The sequence below is a fragment of the Sorex fumeus genome, unplaced genomic scaffold, assembly GCF_029834395.1.
Source record: "Sorex fumeus unplaced genomic scaffold, SorFum_2.1 ptg000093l, whole genome shotgun sequence".
Classification (NCBI taxonomy): domain Eukaryota; kingdom Metazoa; phylum Chordata; class Mammalia; order Eulipotyphla; family Soricidae; genus Sorex; species Sorex fumeus.
In genome coordinates, this window is record NW_026606150.1 from 2,661,869 (window position 1) to 2,676,987 (window position 15,119).

Below are 15,119 nucleotides of genomic sequence, written 5' to 3' on the forward strand. Positions count from 1 at the left end.
GAATGCCCTGATTGGCTAGGGCTTCGATGACTGCTTCCGTCTCAACAGAATCAAAGACCTTCTTTAAATCAAAGAACATTAGACAGAGCAGCATCTTGAACTCCCGAGAAACTTCAATGAGCTTGGTTATCATGTGGATATGGTCGATTGGGCTGAATCCTTTGCAGAACCCGACTTGTTCACCTGGTTGTCCTTCATCTAGTGTTCTGCCAATACTATTCAGGATGACTTGAATGAATAGCTTTTAGATGACAGACAATAGGCAGATCGGGCGATAGTTGCCAAAGTTGTTGATGTCTCCCTTCTTGTACAGTAGTACAGTCCTACTGGTTTTCCACTGGGACAGAACCTTGCCTTCAGACAGGTAGCGTGTGAAAAGTCGAGCCAGTGTATTGATGAGTACTAATGGCAGGTTCTTCAGGTGTTCAGGTCTGACCTTGTCTGGGTCAGGTGCTGTTTGTTTCTTTACCGATGAAATGGCATGTTGGATTTCAGAAGGGAGATCATTGTGAACGACATATCTCTCCTGCGAAATTTATATGTGGGCAGGTGGACGTAGCTATCAGAGAGATCGAGTAGAAGTCATGAATAATCTTCTCCATTGCCCTTCTGTAAGATGTGATAGATCCATCAGGATGTCGGAGGGCAGTCATCTTGGTTTTGTAGTTGGCGAAGGACAGGTGGGCATTGCGAATACTTTTCCAGGCTTCTGCCATATCTACCAGGACTGCTGCTCTTCTCTCTTTGAGGTCTTCCTTTATTGCTTCTCTGCACTGCTTTGCTAGCTCGGACATTCGCTTGTGGTTGCCTGAGGCATGCGCCAAGCCATGTTGGTGAATAAGCTCAAGAGTTTTTGAAGACAGACAGTTTTTTTGTGGCTATCTCTCTCTTGGCCTTCCTCGCACAATCATTGAGGTGCTGAACCAGTCGATCGTATTCCTTGTCAATATTGTCAATGGCAGCATCTTCCCATGTTGCCGCAATAGTGCCAAAGAGCACTATTAGTTAGACATCTCACTATTACCTTGATTTAGCTTTCTCACTGGAAATATCTCAAACCCAGGAAACATTTCTACTTTTTCAACTGATTGACTGAATTTGACTTTCTTTAATATTAGTTTCCAAGAGTGGCTAAACATTTCTGCTTTTTTTCTTACATTTTTCCATGTTTTAACACATTCCATATATCTAAATGATATGATTGGTCTTTTGCTTTAATTTTTTTGCCATAGTTAGTGGTGATCAGGGGCTACTACTAACAAGTACCTGGCATTGCTCAAGGCACAACATCCTGCCAGGGAACTCTCAAATGCAAAGCTTGCTTTGCTCATGCTTGTATTGTTTAGATGTCTCTTTTGTCCTAGTGTTCAGTTTCAATTCAATAAAAATCTTCCTGTTCCCATTTAAAATTTTGAAATATCAGTATTATAATATATGGTCTTAAAAGGTATGGTTCCCAGGGGCTGGAGCAATAGCACAGCGGGTAGGGCATTTGTCTTGCACGTGGACGACCCGGATTCGATTCCCAGCATCCCATATGGTTCCCCAAGCACCGCCAGGAGTAACTCCTGAGTGCAGAGCCTGGAGTAACCCCTGAGCATCTCTGGGTGAGATCCAAAAAGCAAAAATAAGGTATAGTTCCTAGATGATTTGTAACTCTTGTTCTGATGAAAAATGTTCAGAACTGGGTTGGAGCACAGTTGGTACGGCATTTGCCTTGCACTGCGGCCGACCCGATATTGATCCTTGGCATCCTATATGGTCCCCAGAACACTGCCAGGAGTTCCTGAGTGCAGAGTCAGGAGTAACCCCTGAGTAACACCGGTTATGACAAAAAATTCACAACTGGTAAACGTTAAAAAAAAAGATATGCCATCTCTTTTCTATGGTCATGGAGATCAGAGTCATTCATAAGTCATGGGACAAGACAGTGAGGTGGGGTTGAGTTAGTGGTGATTACTGCCATGGTGGGAAATGGAGACAGAAGATTCTGGGGAATTAGAATATTTCAATATTGATCTGAGAATTGGTTGCATTTGTTGCATATTGAAATATTCACTAAGTTGTATATATTTTCAGAATCTCTTCCCTTTGTTGTTTGTGATATTATTTATTATTTGTAAAATTTGCTTTTTCCATTTAATCTGAAAGAAAAAAATAAAGACAATGAAACACAAAAATCCTTATTGTGATGGGAGTTCCCAACATCAGTCTTTAGTGATGAGACTGAACATGATATGACCTGATCTATGCCTCACTTTTTAAGCCGTTCTATGTGAGTCTTAATTTTTGTTTTGTTTTTTTTTTGGGGGGGGGGCACAGCCAGCAATGCTCAGGGTTACTCTTGGCTCTGCACTCAGGAATCACTCCAGGTGGTGCTTGGAGAAGTATATGGGATGCCTAGGATTGAACCCAGGTCAACTGCATGTAAGGAAAGCACCTTCCCAGATGTACCGTTGCTCCAGTCCCCTATGTGAGTCCTTTAAAAGGCAATTGGATTTTCCAAATAGAGCAATTATTTTGGGTGTTCTCTTTATATTTTCAAAACAGTATTCACCCTCACAACCCTGTTTTAACTCTTGAAATGAATAGATTCATGTCTCCACTCCCCTAATATTTCAGTCCTGGCATAATGCCTACCTCACAAAGGCTATGAGGCAGATCCTCTTACGCATGTTTGGTGTGCGGACCAAGTCAAAGACTGTTTTTTTTTTCTGTGCTTCCTCCAGGGCCTGCTGCATGGTGACACTCACGACCTTTAAGCACAACAAATATGTATCATTTGCCAACATAGTACAAGGTACTGTCAAGAGCCTCAGCGCACAGTATGACAAGAAACGTGTTTCTTTTCCTTCCACCTTGTAACATAGTCTACAATCAATCACAGGTGTGCAAGAGCTGTGAAAAAATATGTAAGGAGTTAGGGAGGCTAAGAAATTATAGAGAAGCAACGACACTTTAAAAATGAGGGAAGAGAAGAGTGTGCAGAACCCGAGCAAGTGCGTAGGTTAGAGATTCAGATTAGGAGGTGAATTAAAGGAAGAGGTAGTTGTACATTGCTCAGAGTTTCTTGTGTAGGACAATAAGGAAAATTAGGAAAGTGAATTTATAGTCTCATATGGACCACATTAAAAAAGTAGCTTGTCTATCTCAGGGATGCCCACTCTCTCCACTGCTGTTCAATATAGTACTGGAAGTACTTGCAATAGCGATTAGGCAGGAAAAAGATATTAAGGGCATTCAGGTAGGAAAGGAAGAAATCAAGCTCTCACTATTCGCAGATGATATGATACTCTACTTAGAGAACCCAATAACCTCCACCAAAAAACTCCTAGAAACAATAGACTCGTATAGTAAAGTTGCAGGTTATAAAATCAATACCCAAAAGTCCATGGCTTTCCTATACGCAAACAGTGAGAGAGAAGAAAGCAACATGAAAAAAAACAATCCCGTTCACAATTGTGCCCCAGAAAATCAAGTACCTAGGAATCAGCTTAACTAAGGAAGTAAAGGACCTGTACAAAGAAAACTACAAAACGCTACTTCAGGAAATAAAAGAGGACATGAGGAAATGGAAAGATATCCCCTGCTCACGGGTCGGGAGACTTAACATTGTCAAAATGGCAATACTACCGAAAGCATTGTATAAATTCAATGCAATCCCTATAAGGACACCCATGACATTCTTCAAAGAAATGGAGCAAACACTCCTGAAATTTATATGGAACAATAAGCCCCCACGAATAGCTAAAGCAATTCTTGGGAAAAAGAAAATGGGAGGAATCAACCTCCCGAACTTCAAACTGTACTACAAAGCAGTAATAATTAAAACAGCATGGTACTGGAACAAAGGCAGAACTGTAGACCAATGGAACAGGGTTGAATACACTGACATCTCCCCTCAATCATATGATCATCTAATCTTTGATAAAGGTGCAAGTAATGTGAAGTGGAGTAAGGAAAGCCTCTTTAATAAATTGTGTTGGCATCACTGGACGGCTACATGCAAAAAAATAGGCTTAGAACTCTGCCTAACACCATGTACAAAAGTAAGATCAAAATGGACTAAAGACCTCAACATCAGACCAGAAACCATAAGGTACATTGAAGATAAAGTTGGCAAAACCCTCCATGACATTGAAGCTAATGGTATCTTCAAAGATGCCACGCCACTGGCCGAGCAAGTGAAAACAGAGATTAGATAAATGGGACTATCTTAAACTAAGAAGCTTCTGCACCTCCAAAGAAGCAGTGACCAAAATACAAAGACAGTCTACAGAATGGGAAAGGATATTCACCAAATACACATCTGACAAGGGGTTGATATCCAGGATATACAAAATACTGGTTAAACTCCACAAGAAGAAAACATCCAACCCCATCCAAAAATGGGGCAATGAAATGAACAGAAACTTTCTCAAAGAAGAAATCCGAATGGCAAAAAAGCACATGAGAAAATGCTCTACATCATTAATCATCAGGGAGATGCAGATCAAAACCACAATGAGATACCATCTCACACCTCAGAGACTGGCCCACATTCAAAAGAACAAAAGCAACCGATGCTGGCGTGGATGTGGCGAGAAAGGGACCCTCCTTCACTGTTGGTGGGAATGTCCACTGGTTCAGCCCTTCTGGAAAACAATATGGACGATTCTCAAAAAATTAGAAATTGAGCTCCCATTTGACCCAGCAATACCACTCCTGGGAATATATCCCAGAGAGGCAAAAATGTATAGTCGAAGTGACATCTGCACTTGTTTGTTCATTGCAGCACTCTTTACAATAGCCAGAAACTGGAAGAAACCTGAATGCCCACGAACAGATGACTGGTTAAAGAAACTTTGGTACATCTACACAATGGAGTACTATGTAGCAGTTAGAAAAAATGAAGTCATGAAATTTACATACAAGTGGTACAATATGGAAAGTATCATGCTAAGCGAAATGAGTCAGAAAGAGAGGGATAGACATAGAAAGATTGCATTCATCTGGGGGATATAAAGTAACAAAGTATGAGATTAATACCCAAGAATAGCTGAGATCAGCACCAGGAGGATTACTCCATAACTTAGAGGCCAGCCGGGTATCCTAGAGGAAAGGGCAGTTCAGATAGAGAAGGGAGCACCAAATAAAGGATGTTTGGAGGATCCTCCCAGGAGGGGAGATGCATGTCGAAAGTAGACTATGGACTGAACATGTTTGCCACTCAATTCCTCTTTTGCAGACCACAACACCCAAAAGGAGAGAGAGATCACAGGGGATTGCCCTGCCACAGAGGCGGGGGGGGGGATGGGGGGGTGGGGGTGGGGGGGATATTATCCATGGTGGTGGAAAATGGGCACTGGTGGTTGGATGGGTATCTGATCATTGTATAATTGAAACCAAAGCACAAAAAATTGTAAATCTACAACTGAAAAAAAAATAAAATAAAGGGAAAAAAAAGTAGCTTGTCTATCTCAATGAAGGGAAGGCAGATGTCAGTTTATATCTTCTCTCCAAACCAGGATTGCCTTTTTTGTTTGTTTGCTTTTTGGTTGTTCAGTTTTTGTCATACCCAGTGATGTTTAGTGGTAACTTCTGGTTCTGCATTCAGGAATTACTCCTGGTGGTATTCAGGGGAACCATGTGGGATGCCAGGGGTTGAACCTGGGTCAGCTGTGAGCAAGAAAATCACCCTCCCTCCTGTACTATTTTTTAAATTTTATTTAATTTTTATAAAGTTGTTCACAATAATTTATTATTACACAGCGCCAGGCCACCAACTGCCCCCTAGAGCCATGTAATCCCATCAACGGCCAAGACCCAGAAACTATAAAACCCAGCTCCCGGAAGAGAACAGCGCAGAGTCTCCTACCCTCCTGCCTGGCTGTCCTCGCTGGGGACCCTTGGAGGGGGTTGGGTTGAGTTTCCTTGCCCACCCCGAGCAGAGCCCCGGCAGCTGAAGACCTCCAGAACTAGCCACAACCATGCTGAGACCACTCTCTACACGCATGAAGGTACCGGCAGAGGAACAAAGGCATGTGGATCCTGGGGCTGAGGTCTCCAAGCCTGCTCAGATCGGGGATGAGCATCCTCCACCCAGATCCTCCATCTTCCAGTAGGCAGGGGTCACACCCACCTACTGTCCCCTGGCACCGTGTAATCCCATCAATGGCCAAGACCCAGAGACTATAAAACCCAGCTTCCGGAAGCTTATTATCTCATTCTTATTAATAACATTATAAGATAATAACATCTTATTATCTCATTCTTACTTTGGACAACCTGGCAGGCTACCGAATGTAACCTGCCCACATGGCAGAGTCTGGCAAACTCCCTGTGGTGTACCCAATATGCCAAATACCAGTAACAATGATGGGTCTCATTCTCTTAACCCTTAAAGAGCCTTGAATATGGCACTTTTTAAAATCTCAGGGCTAGGGCGAAGGAGACGTTACAGGTGCCTGCTCGAGGCAATCGACGAACAACAGGATGATCATGATCGTGATCATGAAAGTTGTTCACAATAATTTGTTACATATTCCAGAACCAGTCCCACCATCATTACACCTTCCCATCACCATATTTCAAATGTTTCCACCCAGACCCTCAAACCCTGCCCCCAAAGCAGGACCTAAATTATTTTGTATTGCTTGTTATGTATAATCCATTAAAATGATCCAGAAAAGGTTTCTTAGAGGAAAGTGTGTGAAGATTGTTGGAGACATTAAGCCCTTATAGAAGAGATTATTAACATGTTGTTAAAGGTTGAGCAATATATATATATATATATATATATATATATATATATATATATGCACACACATACAAACATAAATATTCTTTTCTCCCCAATATTGGTTACTTTCTACCTTACACCCCATCAAATGTGGTATGCCACTCTTGGTACATCAGTGGTGTAGAATATGGTGTTGAATACAAATCTGGGTTCCGAGATTTGTTCCTGAGTCTCTGGGATCATGGCCATTAAGCAGCTTGATCAGGAGCCAGAGAGGCTGTTCATGGGCGGCAACTTGTGGTCTTGTTGGGGTGGGTAGGAAAGGGCCTGCTCCACCCCCATCCATGAGGCCCCATGTGTCCATCACTGTGGGCCCAAACCTGCCTGTCCAATGGCCTTTGGTGGATGGTGGCCACCGAGCTGCCAAGGGGGCGCAGGCCAAGGCACAAAACCTATTCTCATCTGGGGTGGCCCAGAGCTGGTAACCTACTGCAGGGACTGGACGCATTTCTGCCAAAAGCCATTGGGTTTTGAGATTTGTTTCTGAGACTCTGGGATCATGGCTGATAAGTAGCTTGATCAGAGCCAGAGAGGCAGTTCGTGGGTGGCAACTCAGGGTCTCGTTGGGACAGGGAGGAAAGGGGAAAGGGCTGGCACCACCCCCATCCCGTGAGGCCCCACATGTCTCGGCACCGCGGGCCCAAACCTGACTATCCAATGGCCTCTGGTGGATGGTGATCACTGAGCCGCCTATGGAGAGCAGGCGGAGGGACAAAGGGACAACACCCTTTCCCCCCTGGGGTGGCCCAGCAACAGTAACCTACTGCGTGGCCCACACGCATTTCTGCCAAAAGCTGCTGGGTTTCGAGATTTGTTTCTGAGTCTCTGGGATCATGGCTGTTAAGCAGTTTGATCAGGGACCAGAGAGGCCTTGTCTCCAAGTATATAGCTGAGCTTGAGATGGTTTGTGGGTGTGGCTCCCACATACCTAACTTTTGGCCGTTTACTTTCTTGGTAAACTTTGTCCCAAGTTTTTGGGGTCTGGTCAAAGGCACAGCAGCAATTTTGAGGTATTTGGAAGTCTGAAGGCACCATGAGGCTGCTGATGCACTCGACTCACAGGTACAGATTGACCTGCTGGCAGCACCATACCCCCAGGAATTCAAAAATTTTAAATACGGTTATACAGCTGAAGTTAGTTTTTTTTTTTTTTTGACTGGATGGTGGTTTTGGGGTCTGGAGCATCTCTGCAGTGTGTTGCTGTGTTGCTCTCTTCCTAGAGATTTATTTGTGAATCTCTGGATCACGGCTGTTCTCTTGATCACTTGACATCCTGTAACTCATTGATTTGCTCAAGCGGGCACCAGTAACGTCTCTTTTCATCCTAGTTGCATGCTAGTGTAGCCCAATGGCATCTGCTCATTCTAGGAGCACAAATAGCTTCAAACTGGTCGTTCAGGGTCTTCATGAAGAAGTCTGACCATCTTGTGGTAGGTGACCAAGTGGTCTTTTGACGTCCTGTGGAATCCAGTCTAACGGCTCTAGTCCAGTGGTAGTCTCCAAATCTCATTACGTCCAGCCCATCTGATTTTCGACGCCTTGGCAAACAAGACAACGTCCCTGATTCTTGACCGTTGATGGAGGTCGGAACTCCGGATTCTTTCTCTCATTTGAGTGAAGCGTGATACTCCAAGCATAGGTCTTTTGATTCCTCTTTGGGAGACCTGAAGAGCATTCTCACCCTGCTTTCGTAAGGCCCAGGTCTCTGAGGCGTATGTTAATGCAGGAAGAACAGTGGAATTGAAGAGATGTGCCCAGAGCTGGATGTTCTTCGTCCTCTTAGCTATTTCTTCAACACTCTTTAAGGTGTTCCAAGGTGCTCTCTTCCTCCTGCTCAACTCAGGTGCCAGGTCATTCGTCATGTTGACTTCTCGACCTAGGTACACATAACTGTTGCATTCAGAGATGGTTGTCCCGTTGAGAGCAAATGGAACGTCAGGAACGAGACTGTTTCTCATAAACATTGTCTTCGTGAGATTCAGCTGGAGTCCAAACTTTCCACACTCACAGTCGAAGTTGGCCAGCATTTGTACCGCTTGGCTAATGTTTGGTGTTATTAGAATAATGTCATCAGCAAAGCGGAGGTGGTGTCATTGCCGACCGTCTATCTTCACTTCCATTCCTTCCCATTTCAGTCGTTGCATGACATTCTCGAAGATGGCACTGAAGAGTTTCAGTAAAATGGTATCACCCTGCCGAACCCCTCTCTTGACATGGATGATCACTTCTTTGCAGAATGGTGAGATCCTGGTAGTGAATCCGTAATACAGCTCATGGAGGATCCTGATGTATTGAGTTTGAATGCTCTGATTGGCTAGGGCTTCGATGACGGCTTTCGTCTCAACAGAATCAAAGACCTTCTTTAAATCAAAGAACGTTAGACAGAGTGGCATCTTGAACTCCCGAGAATCTTCAATGAGCTTGGTTATCATGTGGATATGGTCGATTGGGCTGAATCCTTTGCAGAACCCCGCTTGCTCGCATGATTGGTCTTCATCTAGTGTTCTGCCAATTCTATTCAGGATGACTCGAGTGAACAGCTTGTAGATGACAGACAATAGGCAGATCGGGTGATAGTTGCCAATATCATGGATGTCTCTCTTCTTGTACAGTAGTACAGTCCTACTGGTTTTCCACTGGGATGGAAACTTGCATTCAGACAGGTAGCATGTGAAGAGCTGAGCCAGTGTATTGATGAGTACTGATGGCAGGTTCTTCAGATGTTCAGGTCTGACCTTGTTTGGGTCAGGTGCTATTCGTTTCTTTACCGATGAAATGGAGTCTTGGATTTCAGAAGGGAGATCATTGGGAATGACCTATCCATCCTGCGGAATTTGGTATGTGGGCAGGTGGACGTGGCTATCAAAGAGATTGAGTAGAAGTCATGGATAATCTTCTCCATTGCCCTTCTGGAAGATGTGATAGATCCATCAGGACGTTGGAGGGCAGTCATCTTGGTTTTGTAGTTACGAAGGACAGGCAGGAATTGTGAATACTTTTCCAGACTTCTGCTGCATCTACCAGGACTGCTGCTCTTCTCTCTTTGAGGTCTTCCTTTATTTCTTCTCTGCACTGCTTTTCAAGCTCGGATGTTCGCTTGTGGTTGCCTGAGGCTTGCGCCAAGCCACATTGGTGAGTAAGCTCAAGAGCTTTTGAAGACAAGAGGTTTTTTGTGACTATCTCTCTCTTGGCTTTCCATGCACAATCATGGAGGTGCTGAACCAGTTGATCGTATTCCTCGTCAATGTTGTCAACGACAGCATCTTCCCATGTTGCAGCAATAGTGCCAAAGAGCTCCCAGTTGGTGGTCGTTCTGGGAGTTCTCTTCTTAAACTTTGCAGCCCTTTCTCCCTGCTCTATGAAGTAGAATTTTTCATGAAGGAGATGGTGGTTCGATCCCGTTTGGAATTTTGGGACAACATCAACCACGGTCAGGCAAAACCGTCGATTGAATATGATGTGGTCAATTTTGTTGTGGTTCCATCTACCGGGACACTCCCATGTCCAATGTTTAGATTCGGCCTTCTGGAACTGTGAGTTACCATGGATGGTCTTGGTCGACATGATGAACTCAGACAGTCTCTCACCCTGTTCGTTCCATTCTAGGTCATGGGTCCCAGTATGGAGTTCTTCAGCTGATCTACTTGGTCCTACCATGGTATTAGACTCACTGACAATGATCTTGTAGAAGATGTGGTCTTCTTTATAGAACTTCTCCAGCTCCATGTAGAACTTCTCAATTTATCCTTCATCATAATTGGATGTTGGTGCGTAGACAACGAAGATAGAAACTGCCCGCAGTGAGCCACATCTATTCAAGTGTAATCGTCCAGTTCGGGTTATTTGGCATTCGAATGAATTAATGCTCACGGCCAAGTTCGTGTTGACAAGGACACCGACACCACCGATGACTCTTATGTCGCATGTTCTGAGGAACAGTTCTTCTCCATTGTCAAAAACGGCGTGATGTGATTGATGCCTTCTTTTCTCGGTCAGACCAATGATGTTGTACTTGATCTTTTGCGCTTGTACTATCAGGTCCTTGCTGGATGCATCTGATGCCAGCATACATGCATTGAAAGTATAGACAGTCATTTTTGTCTTTCTTCATTTTGGCAGCCTAGTTCGACCTTGAGATTTTGTCAGCCTCTCCTTCCCATCCTTTTCAATGTTGCCATATTGGTGGCTCCTTCATGGTCAGGGGAATGAGACACATTGTATTTACTGGTTTTGACATATCGAATACGCCACAGATAGCTTGCCAGGCTCTGCCATGTGGCGGGATACTCTCGGAAAGCCTGGCAAGCTACCAAGAGTAGATGCTTTTGGAGCTGCCTCTAATCACCCTTGTAGGTGTTCCCATGGTTAAAACCATATTTGAACCCTATCAAATATGGTGCAGCAATCCCGGAAGATTGGTATTAAGTGTCTTATGATATGTTGTAAACCCTTTGTCACCTGTGGATGGTGGGAGAAGGCAGAGGATCTCTGTCCCCGGGTCTATTGAGCCTGGAGTCCAAGGTCTCAGAGTTCCACTTATCTTGTTCTGTGGGGCTTCTCTTGTGTGTTATCTCGGCCCTAGGGTCCAGAAAGCGTCCTGGAGCATGGCGGTGGCTGGGAAGTGGAGGTAGTGGAGGTAGTGGATCATGAATGTTACTGAGTTTATATGGTGCCAGAGACAGTACATGGGCGTGACTGCCAGCTCCCGGAAGAACAGAGAGATGAGGTGAGGTTGCCCATTCCTGACTCCATGTGAGCCTGGAGATTTCAGTCACAAGTTCTACATACCTGGGTTTTCCAGCAGATTCACTCATGAATGAGGCCCCTCCGAGCCTATGAAGATCAGCTGTGAGCATGGTGGCGATTGAGTTCTGGAAGTTTTTGGCTGCTGGGCATCTGTTGGGGTGGGGAGGGGAACTCACCTGCCTCTCCCCCACCCCCCCGGGTTGCCCCGGATGAGACAGTCTGTGTCCCTGATGTACTATTGCTCCAGTCCCAGGAACTGCATTTGCTTTCCTGCTCACCTCTATGTTCAGAGTTTCCCCAGCATTCTTCAGACCATTTATACGTGCTACTCTTTTAAGTGCTTTTAAGCCTTTATCTGGTTTATTGGTGATAATCAGCCACCGAGCAGATTCTATTATCCATCTGTTGAAAGACAGCATAAAAGTGGAGTCAGCTCTCTGGGTACTCACCATTGATCAATGACTACAGATGTTTCCCCCCATCCATCTCTTATCTTCCCTCTATTGGGTTGGGAAGAGAAACTCATGGTTAGAAATACAGACTTTGGAGTTATAGCACATTATTATTATTATTATTATTAAACTTGCTTTTTTTGTGTGTGTGTGTGTCACACCTGGCTGGGAGCAGTGCAGAGAAGCAATAAAGGAAGACCTCAAAGCGAGAAGAACAGCAGTCCTGGTAGATGCAGCAGAAGCCTGGAAAAGTATTCGCAATGCCTGCCTGTCCTTCGCCAACTACAAAACCAAGATAAGTCACACCGGGTAGGATTTCTGTCTGAGGTGCAGCACCCAGTTGCTTTCTCAGTCTTCTCCTACCTGTGGCCAGGAGACAACTGTAGTATTGTGTCTGTGTTATATATCACTGTCACTGTCACTGTCCACCCATTGTTTATTGATTTGCTCAAGCGGGCCCAGTAACATCTCCATTGTGACACTTGTTACTGTGGTTGGCATATCAAATACGTCATAGATAGCTTGCCAGGCTTCGCCCTGCGGGTGAGATACTCTTGGTAGCTTGTCAGGCTCTCTGAGAGAGGTGGAGGAATTGAACCTGCCTTGCAAAGTGCAAGGCAAACACCCTACCCACTGTGCTATTGCTCCAGTCCGTGTTATATATATATACTGCAATTCCCAATCTATTTCTGATACAGCTGCCATCTCTAATGTTCAACAGGTAGTAGACACCCTAATGAGCCCCCACCCATGAGGTGGTGATCCTGAAACAGGTGCCAACAAATTAAAAAAAAATACCTCTGTAAGAGGCCGGAGAGATAGTACAGCAGGTAGGGCATTGCCTTTTGGCCGACCTGGGTTCAAGCCCTTGCATCCCATATGATTCCTTTAACACCATGAGGAATAATTCCTGAGTCAAGAGCCAGGAATAATGCCTGGGCATCACTGGATGTGACTAAAAAAGCCAAAAAAAAAAAAAAAACCCTCCAAAAACAAAAACAAAAAAAACCAAAGCCTTCCTCAGGAGAAAGAAATTGAGGCAGTGGGGATTAGGTGGGAAAGGGGAAGAAGAGACAGATGAGAAGCAATGGGGGAGAAAGATTAATGGGTCTCAGGTACATCGACTGTGGTGGGAGTGGTATAGCCAAAAATCTAAATCACAGAGTCAACAACTTTGAAAGACCCAAACTTTAACAAACTTAAAATGGTCAAGATAAAGGCGGGGGGAAACACTGACAGAGGGAAGTTGACACAGGAAGTAGGATTATTACTGGAATACTTGATGTTCAAAACTCAACTATGAATAACTTTGTAATTCACGGTGCTTTGATAAAAAAAATCCCTCCATAGATGCAAAGTTCAGCTTGCTGAATATCTTTGATTGAGTACATGTAATAACAATCTCTAATCACTGACAAGGTCCGTTGGATTGTTAAACCACTTCAACTGCCAGATACCCGTAAGAATAAACAATGGGTCAGAGCTCAGGCCAGCTAGACTTTGGTGCTAAAGCAGCTCCTGGACTTGGGGGTCACAAATTAAATTGTCAACCAGGTGCATATAAATCAGAGCCACAGGCACAAGATTAATCTTGCAAACATTTGAGAAATCATCATAGGGCATTAGTGGCCACCATAAATTCATAACATCACAAGCAAAAGCCACCATTTGTGAAAAGGAAACCCAAATATCTTCTCAGAACAACTGGAACTTGGAATTCAACCTGTTTTTTTGCTTTTTGGGTCACACCCAGCAATGCTTCTTGGGTTACTTCTGGCTCTGCACTCAGGAATTACCCCTAATGGTGCTTGGGGGACCATCTGGGATGCTGGGGACTGAACCTGGGTTGGCCGCGTGTAAGGCAAATGGCCTACTTGCTGTACTATCACTCCGGCCCCTGGAATTCCACCTTTAGTTCCCATGAAATACCAGTAAAATACGCATAAAAATGAAGGAATTTAGTTAGATTAAGAGATAGGAACAGAAGTCCAGGAAAGTCCTCAAGTACATGAGACTTCTTGATGCTGCCTGAGAATGACAGAGAAACACTCTTTTTTAATGTTTAATTAACCCAGGAAAGATTTGAAGAGAGATTCAAGAAGGCTAAAGAAAAATTAAAGAATTTATTGAAGCAGAATTGAAGCAACTAAAGAATAGAACAGCAGGACTACCCATTCAGCAGCAGAATGGAAAAAGTTGAAATTGAATTAGTAATTTGAATTAGCAACCCTGAAGACAAGGTATTCATTATCAATAAAGAAGAGGTCATTAAAATAACCAAGATTTAAGATTTTAATTGACGATAGGAAGAGGAACAACTTATACATCATCAGAATTTCCAAGGGAGAGAAAGAAAAAATGATTGACAGAGGAGAAAATAGCTGAGAACTTTCCCAGTTTGAGGAGAAGACTTGTGCACAATTCCAGGAGCCATAAGAGTGCCAAACAAAATAAATCTAAACGGAAGAATGACAAATGCTATTTGTAATCAAATGGCAAGAACCAAAGACAGAGTTAGATTCCTTAAAGTGAGGTAGGAGAAACAAAGTTTCAAAACAAAAGAAAAAATCAGAAGTTCACATCAGATTTCTCAATGAAACTATTAGCATAAAGAAACAGGAATGATATATTCTAAGTATTGAATGAAAAGAATATGCACCCAAGAATTTGCAATCACTCAAGGACATTGCTTAGATCTGAGGAACTGATAAAATATTTTCCAACAAACAGCAGTTGAGGATATTTGCTGCATCTAAACTAACTCTGCAAGGAATACAGAATGGTCTCCTATAAAAAAGGAAAACAGCAAAACAACCAAAATCTTCATATAAAAATAACAATTCCTGTTATATCAATACTTACTCTAAATGTTAATGGACTGACTTTCCCTAACAAAAGTCACAAAGAGACTGGACAGTTCAGGAAACAAAGTTTAAAATCTAGCTTTTTGCTGTCTTCAAGAAACACATTTGACTTCTCATGGATAAACACCAGCACAGAGTGAAAGATTGGAAAAAATCATATTGGCTAACTGTAGACCTTAGGGATGAAAACAGTCACATTTGTACCAAACTGAATATTTTTTAAGGTAAAGAATAAAGTCAAAACTAAGGTTGGACATTACATATTGGTTAAGGAAT

The 15,119-nt window shown here is 43.4% G+C and overlaps 1 protein-coding gene across 1 annotated transcript in view; it reads right to left on the reverse strand.

Annotated features, from left to right (window-relative positions):
- Positions 1-15,119, reverse strand: part of LOC130039960 (solute carrier family 22 member 10-like) — a 51,337-nt gene that overhangs the window by 12,291 nt on the left and 23,927 nt on the right. Inside the window, exons 5-6 of the mRNA XM_056131960.1 lie at positions 11,806-11,929; positions 2,641-2,756 (exon numbers count right to left, since the gene is read on the reverse strand). Coding sequence (XP_055987935.1) covers positions 2,641-2,756; positions 11,806-11,929 — 240 coding nt within the window. The remainder of the gene's footprint in view (positions 1-2,640; positions 2,757-11,805; positions 11,930-15,119) is intronic.